The sequence below is a fragment of the Primulina huaijiensis genome, chromosome 18 (genome assembly GCF_012295235.1).
Source record: "Primulina huaijiensis isolate GDHJ02 chromosome 18, ASM1229523v2, whole genome shotgun sequence".
Taxonomy (NCBI): Eukaryota; Viridiplantae; Streptophyta; class Magnoliopsida; order Lamiales; family Gesneriaceae; genus Primulina; species Primulina huaijiensis.
Window position 1 is genome coordinate 19,863,609 of NC_133323.1, and position 10,566 is coordinate 19,874,174.

Genomic DNA, 10,566 nt, shown 5'->3' on the forward strand with positions numbered 1-10,566 from the left:
GACATTAAGATCCAAATTTGAGATGAATTCGAGATTAAATTGTAACAAACTTCTCGCTGATTCAACCATATATTTCAAATATATTTTGGCTAATTCACGATAATTCTTATCAAATTAATCGGCTTGTATATCAAATTTTTTATGCCATTATACTTTATGCAAGTATATTTTTAGAAATAAATTATTTTTTAAAAAAATTAATTAATTAGTTTATATTTATGCCATAAATAGGAAATACGGTAATAAATAAATTCAAATCAAATAGATGACATAAACCTCTCCCCTAAATAATAGCTCTCACTAGGGGTGTGCAATCGGTCTATTCGGTTACCGAACGAACCGAATAGACCTATAACCGATTTTATTTTCAAATAACCGAACCGATCGAAATATTCATAGAAACCGAATTAACCGAACCGATTTTTAAATCGGTTATTTCGGTTACCGACCGAAATAACCGATATTTTTTAAAAAATACGAATTTTAACAAAAAAAAAAATGGAGATCTTATAAATAACAAGGAACATTGAACAAAAAATACCAATAATAAATAAAAATATTGAAGATAAAATCATTGGATGAATGAGCTTCTTTTCTAATATATGAAAAGTTGGGTTTCCTTCTAATGTATTTTTAATGTCCACATACAACTTAAATTAATATATATACTAATTCGGTTAATTCGGTTTAACCGAATTTTTCAAATTAAAACAGAAACCGAACCGGNTGAAAAGTTTAGAAATGATATTAAATTTAAGAATTTTAGACGTTTATAAAAAATATTATTATTAAAACAATTATTTATATATAATATTTTTTTAGATTAAGTCACTTATTTAGTAAAATATATTGATAGTTGATTGTGAATAAAAGTATTTTGAAAAAAATCATGATCTCCGATTTTGATGCAAGTTATGATGATACTAGAAACACGTGCATCGGCTTTTGTTATTAGACACATCGAATCGGTGAAAAGCATTGAGTTATCTACCATCAGACATAACATGGAGTTTTTACTTTAAACTTGACTGATATCTGCGTTTTCTCATATTTGTTACAAACTATTGAAGTTGTCAATGTTTATACCTAGGACTTGAGCCCAAATGGTGTTCTCTCTATGGATATTCAAACTTTGTTGGAATCGGTTTCTTTCATTTCTACAGCATATGAGAATGGTGGACCAACAGTGTGGCTCATAAGCTGGCATGTGAAGCTTTTGTGTTATGCGCAAATGTAGAATAGTTTAATGGAAAGATTTCACCTTGGATCATTAATGTTGTAAATCAAGACATTATCCAGGAATGCACTTTTTTATTTATTTAATTTTTTTTTTGAGAATATCATAGTATAATATAAAATAACATTAAGAATTTATAAAAAATAATAATAATTTAATTTAAGATAATATAAGAAAAAAATATATTTTATGGTGGCCTTCACCTTATGCAGGCATTAAGAACGACGCATGATCCGCCATGAAAGGGCCAAAAGCCCCGTCTGCTCCGCCCACCTCTCCTTTGCCGTCGACGCCTCCGCCTACACGACAGCCTCTATCCCTTACCAAACAGCTCAGACCAATTTCTTAGAAAGCCCGAAACATCGAGGCAAAGTCCCCAACCACTACCCACCTCCACCAAGCCTATAGCGTGGACGCCTCTCAAGATAAATAAGTCGGAGCTCTATTTGCCTCTTACATTCCCGACGGGGCAAACATTCCGGTGGAAACAAACGGGCCCGCTGCAGTACACTGGGGCCGTCGGGCCACACATCATCTCCCTCAAACAACTCGAGGATGATGATGTGGGGTACTTTCTCCATTTCACGGAGGACGAAGATAAGGCAAGAATCTATCTTTTTGATTTTCTGAACATGGGTATTTCGTTGAGGGAGTTGTGGAAGGGATTTAAGAGCTGTGATGAGAGGTTTGCGCAGCTGGCGGGGTGTTTGGAGGGTGCTAGGGTTCTGAGGCAGGACCTTTTGGAGTGTTTGATTCAATTTATTTGCTCTTCGAATAATAATATTAAGAGGATTACTAAAATGGTTGATTTTATCTCAAGGAAGGGGAAGTTTCTGGGATGTGTTGAAGGGTTAGATTTTTTCGAATTTCCGAAGCTGGACAGCTTGGTTTTGGTGTCTGAAACTGAGCTTAGAGAGGCTGGTTTTGGATACAGGTTGAGCTTATTCTATGCGTTTGTGTATGGATAAGCATTTGGTTGATTGGTTTCGTTATGTTTGATTTTTATGTATGATACGATCACAAGCATTGATGTCGAGTTGGAAGCAAAACTTATTTGGCTTTGGTTTGTTTCTACTTGAAATTTGCTTTGCCCTGCCTAGAAGGTCTTCTTGAGGCTATATTATTGTGAATGTCTACTTAATGGGGCCTAGCATATGTTGAGTTCTCTTACTGAACAATCAAAGAAATGTGCTTTGATATCTTCTGGTTTCTGGTACTTAATGGCGTTATTAACTTCCGATATGTTTGCCACTCAAAGCCGTAAGGAACATGCGGGGACATTTTCAATTGGACTGTATATTGTTTAACTTTGCTTGGTCATGATTTTGTATCGGGTCATGGAAAAAGTTCATATTAGTCGCCTTGTTGATCATGGTAACACAGAAAAAGATTCTGAGGGGACGAAATCCTATGACACGACCCTTGAAAATTTTCTTGTGTTGCAGATTTCTTATGTATCCTTCTATTTGATTTGAATGAATGCTTTTGAAATATGTTCAGAATACATCTGCTTCTATATGCTCTATGAAATTTTGTGAGGATTGATAATGCATGTGACTTAATTAAGCTGATGTCTTCATGCAAGGATCCATTTTTCATTCTAAAACGCATCAAGTTTCTGTCTTAAATGTAGTTGATTCCTGCTGTTGAAGTACAGAGGTTTGATTACATGTTTGTAATAAAAGATGTACTAGACATTCTACTCCCTCTCCCACACCAATACTTTGAGCTTGTGACTGAACTTCAGACTAATATGCAGTATTTGTCTTTAAGTGATTCATTTCAAACCTATCCTGCTGCCTGGTGAGAAGAGTAAATAGTTGCATTTGGAACATGACCATTCGTCGTTTTATTGGTTCAGAAATTTTCTCATTGATGCAGAATGAGTTTTGATATTGCTGTCACTTGTACAACAAACGTTGTGTTAATAGATCGTGGGATATATCTGATTTAATGAATTTTCTATATTCTGTCTTGAAAATGAGCAGGGCGAAATATATCGTTGGCACTGTGGCAGCTTTGCAATCAAAACCTGGTGGAGGAGTGGAATGGCTTGATTCGCTTCGTAAATTGGATCTTCAAGGCGCAATTGACGGTCTCTCTAGCTTACCTGGGGTTGGGCCGAAAGTCGCAGCATGCATTGCTCTCTTTTCTTTAGATCAACATCATGCCATTCCCATCGATATTCATGTGTGGAAGGTGAGTAATTTAAGAAGCCTTTTCTTTATAATTCAGGAGGCTAGTTTGAGCCCATTCGAAAAATAATGGTTACCTGAATTTTTTTCTTGTGCATCTACGTCTGCAAATTTTTGTTTTGCTCACCAAGCTCAGTCACATTATCTTTTGCCTCTATCCCTGATTAGAAATTATTATGACACTGTAGCTAAAGTTATCGTTCTATAGATAGAAGACAGTGAATTTTGTTAAAATTGTGATTCCTACAACCACAATCTTTCTTTACACTTTTTAAAGTATCAAGAAAGGGGAAATCATAAATGATTTTTTCAGAACTGTCACAAGCATCGCTTGGTGCTCTTTTCAAGTTTAAATTAAATGACATTTCAATCTTCTCTTTCCATGGTATAAAGACCAGTTTAGCAAAACAGATTGTGCTTACTTCAATCCGTGGTTGCTAATCCTAAATATATTATCTTCTTGTTGAGAAGATCGCTACCAGGTATCTCGTTCCTGAACTGGCTGGCACCCGTTTGACACCAAAAATCTGCAGTCGCGTCTCTGATGCTTTTGTGAGCAAATATGGGAAATATGCAGGTTGGGCTCAAACTCTACTCTTCATTGCTGAACTTCCTTCTCAGAAAGCGATGTTGCCATCAAGCTCCAGCAAATTAGGGGGAACAAAGATAAGCTAAATTTCAAGAGAAGACCGTGCTATTAATGAAAAATCCGGATGAGTACGAGGAATAGGAAAGTCGCATATTAATTACAATTCATTATAACATTCATCATTCAATTTCTTATTTCTACACTATTAAAATGTTTACTTGAACTTACGAAAATATAAAAAAACGTAACACACATGTTGTGGCCTTGGTTGTTGATCTGAGGCATTATTTTGGATAAAAAAACGTGTTATGACAATGTTGTTTGGTCGCATTTCTCTCGAACTCGTGACCTCTATTTTTCCATCTTTAGATTCTGCAAGACAAATAAATTCTCATTCCATCAAAAATAACCTTAATTATGGAGAAGTATAAGCTTTTATTTCAGTTGCCATAACCTTAGATAAAATATTTGAAGAAATTTAAAAGTTCTGAAATTTAAAATTTTAAAAAACTCAAAGAAGAAGGATTATAAATTGATGAAATTCCAAACTGATGAAATTCCAAATTCCCAATCCTACACAAACTGAACAATTGGAAACTATAAATTATCACCAGAACATCCAAAATTCTAATATAAAACAATAAGTAGATAATATACATTGAATTAAAAATTGATTGAATTTAATTTTAACAAATAAAGGTTTATAGTAAAAGTTAGATTTTTTATAGCATAAAGTGATATGTTTTTGTATAAATTTTGAGAAGAAGTTAGAAAAAAAAATTCAAAATAAAAAGTAAGAAAAAAAAAACTTAATTTAATGGCATGATTGATATCGTTTCAATTACAAACCCAAAAATGATTGGTTTTTCTTACATTTGTGAGAATCGAATGTTTCTTTAACATCTTCCCAACGAATGACTCCCGCCCAAGAAACTGAAAAACATCCCCAATCTCCCTTCACTATTCCAATCCAACGGATTATGAAGGCAAAACGAAACAGATTTCTTGCTCTGAATTTTTCCGGAAGAAGAGTAAAAGTAAAGGTAAACAGAAATAAGAATCTCGGTCCATGTTTACCATAAATGGAGCAGATTTTTATGTGAGATTCGAGGAAATACTATCAAGCTCATCAGTAGCTAGTGGTAGTTCAGGGGAAAGTTCGTTGTAACATTTTCTTTCCCTTTCCCTTTCTGGCTGAATTCCACTACTGCTAACTGATCTGGAGCAGCATCTTTGTCAGTATCTTCGGCCAACTCTTTTACTGTCTCTTTTTGAACTGCTGATGATCAATTGCAACACTTGGTGCCTCAACTGTCTTATTGAAGGAGATCAGTTTGTAGGAAGCTTCTATAATGAAGAAAGTCTCTGGAACCATCAAGCTGGTTGAGATCAGTTCTGGTAAAACTGATGGTTCCTGGACTGTTGCTAAAGTTGGACCATCAGCAGGCAGTTCAGTTTCTGACTGAACTGCTTTAGTTTGTGCCTCTGCTACAGTTGATGGGGTATTTCCTACTTCGACCACTTGGCAAAACAACTTCATCAACAGCTTGGTCATCTTTGTATGCCCGTTGAATATTCTCAGCAACTGATGATAGCAACTCATCTACATTGGTTGATATTCTCACCAATATAACATAGTGTTTACATCACGATCCACTCAACTCGTGAACTTAGTGATACTTATAGTATATTTAAAAACTTTATTTATGCACTTTATTTGAATATATAGATAAAATATATATCATAATTGGATAAAATTATAAAATATTATTAAAATTAATATAATTTTTTAAGCATGATTTGTTGGACACCTATTGTAATACAGTCAACATAAATTTTCGAGCTAATCACAACGACCAACAAGGGTTGGACAAATTTAGACTCCTAAACAGGACGGTAACTTTCAAGGTTTCCCCGAGGTTTGATTTCGAAATGGGCCGAGCCCCCAGCCCAATTCGAGTTGACCCGACCCGGTAACACAGTCCCCTTCCCCAAGTCACCCATGCCAAATACGTCTCTCACAATTGTTTTCCCCTTCCAAAACCCTCAGAATTCACTCGCCCCTGAATCAAATCACCATTTCTGCTTGTAAATCCACTCGCTCAAGCTAAATGTCGGTAAGTATCATGTCATTATCACAATTTCAGATGTGTTTGTCAATTATCTGGATTGTCTTTTGTTGGATTGATCGGTTTCGGGTTCAAATTTCAGATCTTTGAGTATAATGGAAGTGCGTTGGTGGCTATGGTGGGGAAGAATTGCTTCGCGATCGCCAGTGACCGGCGGCTGGGGGTGCAGCTGCAAACTATCGCCACGGATTTTCAAAAGATCTACAAAATCCACGATAAGCTTTTCATAGGCTTAGCGGGCCTTGCCACCGATACTCAAACACTGTAAGTCTGTCTCATTATTAATCTAAAGCCTAGATTATTATTAATTTGTTTTGTTTTGGGGCAAATCTTTTATTTGGTGCATAGAGAGGAAGCTTTAAAATCCAAAGCTTGATGTGAAATACCTGTTGTACCGTCTGTGTGCTTATAGCTTGGAAGAGCATCTGAATCTTGACGTACACGTTAGGCTTGGGATGATTTTAAGAATTTTGTGTAGATTTGGAGACGGAATACAAGATACATGCTCACTCTAGAGCTAGGGCAAGATGGTCGAATTTGTGGAAGAGTGTGTATGGACCTGTTTCATTTGTTTATAATGTAATGGTTGTACTTTCTTTTGTAATTTGGAGAATTTTAGGCATTGCTTTGATGTTCAAAGATTTATGCATTAGCAGCCTTGAGATGTTCACGTCATTTTGTGAGGCTATAATCGGTTGTTTGGACCACAAATTTTTGAAGTTTAAAAAATGACTGATAGTTATTAACTTAGATTTTATTTTGCTTTGGTGATGTTCAGTTAAAAATTTATTTATTTATTAGCAGCCTTGGGATGTTCGCGTCATTTTGTGAGGCTAAAATCGGTTGTTTGGACCACAAATTTTTGAAGTTTAAAAAACAACTAATAATTATTAACTTAGATTTTTTTTTGCTTTGGTGATGTTCAGTTGTCGTTTCTTGTGTATGCAACAATAAATGTTATATTCGTTGAAGGTTCTAGATTATAGACTGTAATAATAATTGGTTATAATCAAGTCATTAATGTAATCTAGGCGATGTGCATATATTTTGTCTGCTTTGTGCGATTGAATGTTGACTTATAATTTTGGATATGGTTGATTTCATCTGAAGGCATCAGAAACTTGTTTTTCGACATAAGTTATATCAGCTAAGGGAAGAAAGGGACATGAAGCCTGAAACTTTTGCAAGCCTCGTTTCTGCTGTTCTCTATGAGAAAAGGTTAGTAAGATTGTTTTGACGGTGCATATCTTCAGTTTGTAAGTGTCAGTTATGGACTAAATGGTGATGGAAACTATCATAATTCCTGGTTGTGGAGTGCAACTCAGAAGATACTAATGTATATCACAAATGTAACTTTAAGCCACTGCTCTAGTTTTTCCATGGCTTTGTGTCATTTCACCTTTGTTCTTTGGTGTGGATTACTTTGTTTGACGAGAGTGGGAAATAAAGATCGTACATTAATGTAAACTGCTAGCAAGTAAATCTGAGAAGATTATATAGTTCTTTCATTTCCTATCTAATTTTTTTTTCTGTTTAATGTAAACTGCTAGCAAGTAAATCTGAGAAGATTATTTAGTTCTTTCATTTCCTATCTAATTTTTTTTTTTTCTGTTTAGGTTTGGCCCATACTTCTGCCAGCCTGTTATTGCTGGATTAGGGGATGACGACAAGCCCTTCATTTGCACTATGGATTCTATTGGGGCCAAGTATGTCAAGACTCGTTTCTTGTTCATTTTATGAAAAAGACCAGAGTTTTAATGTCTTTTGAGCTTAAGAAACAAGTGTCATATGTGCAAGTTTAAATACTTATTATTAAATTATTAATTCAAAATTGTGACAATTAAGTATTCATTTTACCTTTGTGATTTAAACGCTTTTTTCTGTTGTTTAGGTATACCGTTGGAAGGAGGGCGATAATTAGGCTATGAGCATTACCAACTAAAATATTTTAATGAGAAATTCTTCAATTTTTTATGAGCTGTGCCACCATTATTCCTCATTTTTAGCTTGATGATACCCGGTGCAACTAAATTGTTACCCATTCACGTGCTGTTATCGACTTATTGTGTTAAAAAAGCTTAAACCCAATATAGCATTCTGATATAATACTGATTTCTGATTAATCTTGTTGGATATCACTTGCTTTATTCCTTAAAAGAATGTTTCCAAAATCCACGGTGTTTATAGTTTTGTTTCATTACATCCAGGGAACTTGCCAAAGACTTTGTTGTTGCTGGTACTGCCTCAGAATCATTATATGGTGCCTGTGAATCAATGTTCAAGCCAGATATGGTTTGTCGCTTTTCTTGCCGGAGTTCGTTATTTTAAGAAAAGAATTAGCTTTTCAATGTTACTTATTACCTATTTCTCTCTGTATTTAGTAAGCTTCATGCTTTATTCACTCATTTTTTGTCTCAGTATTCTTTATTTCCTGGGAGGAAAATAAAACAATAATTGAAAACCAAAAGAAATAGTGCATTTTTATGTCTTGAGATCTAGTCCTTCCATGAGGCCATTGTTTAAATAGCTCTTCGTTCAATCATTTTAGCCCACCTTCTATGAGAGAGTAAAAGAGGGAAGTCGAAGTTGAGTCAGTGACATTTACCAGAAAGTAATATGTCCAAAACTCCTATATGTTATGGAAAAATTAGAACTGTTCTTGTACTTTACAAATAATTATCCATCCCTGTGCTATCCAAGACTAAACAACTGGTAGAGCTTTCAAATAGATCAGGCCCATCAGGTTGGCTTGCCCTGCTCTGTCAAATGATGGTTTGTGGCAGGTTGCGGGCCGACCTGCCCCAACACGCGAAATGATGGGTTACTGGCCCGCAACCCGCCCTGCTTGCCCGTTTTGACAACTCCAACAACTGGCCTTGAATCTTTTTATCATGGAGTTCTTTCTTACTTTCAGCTACATGGTGAAGTTTCACAGCAAGTTCATGTGACATGTACATGACAAAGGCAGATATAGGTAGAAGCTTTGTAGTTATTAGAGATTCTCATTTCCCTGATTTTGGTGTCATCTCTTCCACTTAATTCATATTCCTTTACTTAATTGGCATGACCGTTCCTCTCCACTCATTTCTTATACCTTGAGAGCATAGCCGAAACTATAATACCTTCAACTGGAATTTTGTACAGAACCAACTACAGCATCATAATACCTTTGAGCACCACAATATCCGTTTCATGTGCATAATCTGTGATCATATAACGCCCCTTGATTCATTGTCAATATTGCAGTTACACATTAACTAGTTTAAAAAAACCATGTTAGTTATTAATTAGAGTACCCCCCCGAATAATTTTTTTCAAAACTAAATTCCATGAAAATTGGGGTATCACTATATTTGGCAATACTACCATTGTCCACCTTTGGTTGTCCAGTTTGCAGCTTCGAATGTCAATCAAGTCTTTGTTTATTGTAAAAGTGGTACTAATTTATTTGCCGAATTTTGTGTAACGATTGGATCAGAATTCACAAGTTTGATTTCATGGAAAAAATTGTAGTCCTTTGAATTTAACCATGTTGAAGGGCCACTGAATTTATATGGTTAGTGAAAAATGAGGTTAACAGATAAGCTTAGCTCTTGCGTGGGCCAAAGTTTTCACATTGGTGGTCATTTTGTTTAAAGTTTGTTCCAACCCAATGATTTCAGACAAGTAACTTACTTTGTTAAACGTAACCAGGAGGCGGAGGAATTGTTTGAGACCATCTCACAAGCTCTCCTATCGTCTGTAGACCGAGACTGTTTGAGTGGCTGGGGAGGCCATGTTTATCTTGTGTAAGTGTTTATTTGATACATATCTTTCTCTAGGCTGCAATCACATTTTTTGAACAATTATTGATTTTGCCATCACAAACTTTGCTTGGTTACAGCACACCAACTGAAGTTACAGAAAGAATCCTCAAGGGAAGGATGGATTAAGTATCACAACAATTAGTACGCTATTCGGTATGCCTGTTGCTCCTTGCACGTGTTGTTCTCGATCCTATAATATGTCTCACGTCATGGAAACATTCGTTTGACTATAGAAGCAAAAAGAGACGTATTCTTCGAACATTTATAGTTTCTGTCGTCTTTCGATGTTCTTAAAAACGGATGATCTAGTTCTTGTAATATTGAAATTTGGTTACTCTTTGAGAAATATTTAAACCCAGCAGCAGATCAGTTTGTTTGGTTAAGATGATGTTAACTTCGCCTGTTGCCCAATACAATACATTATAATGGACTATGGCACTATGCCTTCCCTTTCTCTCGTTTCTTGAATATGTTTTATTTTGACCAAATTCGGCATTTTACCTTCCTACACTTGCTGTTATCGTTGTCGGTATATAGATATATATAGACGTTTCTTAAAAAAAATTTGTTTATTAACGCTATATAAATTACGAATATGTCAAATTTTTAT

General features: G+C 35.3%; 2 protein-coding genes and 1 long non-coding RNA gene across 3 annotated transcripts; 2 read left to right on the forward strand and 1 right to left on the reverse strand.

Moving 5' to 3' along the window:
• The first annotated feature begins 1,446 nt into the window (after positions 1-1,446).
• Positions 1,447-4,362, forward strand: LOC140964025 (N-glycosylase/DNA lyase OGG1-like). Its single transcript, XM_073423509.1, is given in 4 exon segments — positions 1,447-1,601; positions 1,603-2,171; positions 3,226-3,436; positions 3,904-4,362. Coding segments are annotated over 4 exon segments (1,110 nt in total). The 5' UTR covers positions 1,447-1,475; the 3' UTR covers positions 4,108-4,362.
• On the reverse strand, positions 3,474-3,982 carry LOC140964026 (uncharacterized). The gene is made up of 2 exons (XR_012172806.1): positions 3,855-3,982; positions 3,474-3,806 (listed from the first exon to the last, which is right to left on the reverse strand). It is a non-coding gene; the product is annotated as an uncharacterized lncRNA (long non-coding RNA).
• A 1,569-nt stretch (positions 4,363-5,931) lies between the features above and the next one.
• LOC140965142 (proteasome subunit beta type-3-A) lies at positions 5,932-10,320 on the forward strand. The gene is made up of 7 exons (XM_073425209.1): positions 5,932-6,138; positions 6,233-6,414; positions 7,261-7,368; positions 7,767-7,856; positions 8,358-8,442; positions 9,844-9,938; positions 10,034-10,320. Exons 1-7 carry the CDS (start codon positions 6,133-6,135, stop codon positions 10,080-10,082), a joined length of 615 nt encoding a protein of 204 aa, XP_073281310.1. The 5' UTR covers positions 5,932-6,132; the 3' UTR covers positions 10,083-10,320.
• The last annotated feature ends 246 nt before the right edge of the window (positions 10,321-10,566 follow it).

Coding starts and splice junctions, on each gene's coding strand:
- LOC140965142 (XM_073425209.1), top strand. Junction 6,415..7,260: donor GCCACCGATACTCAAACACT/GTAAGTCTGTCT, acceptor TTTCATCTGAAG/GCATCAGAAACTTGTTTTTC. Junction 7,369..7,766: donor GCTGTTCTCTATGAGAAAAG/GTTAGTAAGATT, acceptor TTTTCTGTTTAG/GTTTGGCCCATACTTCTGCC.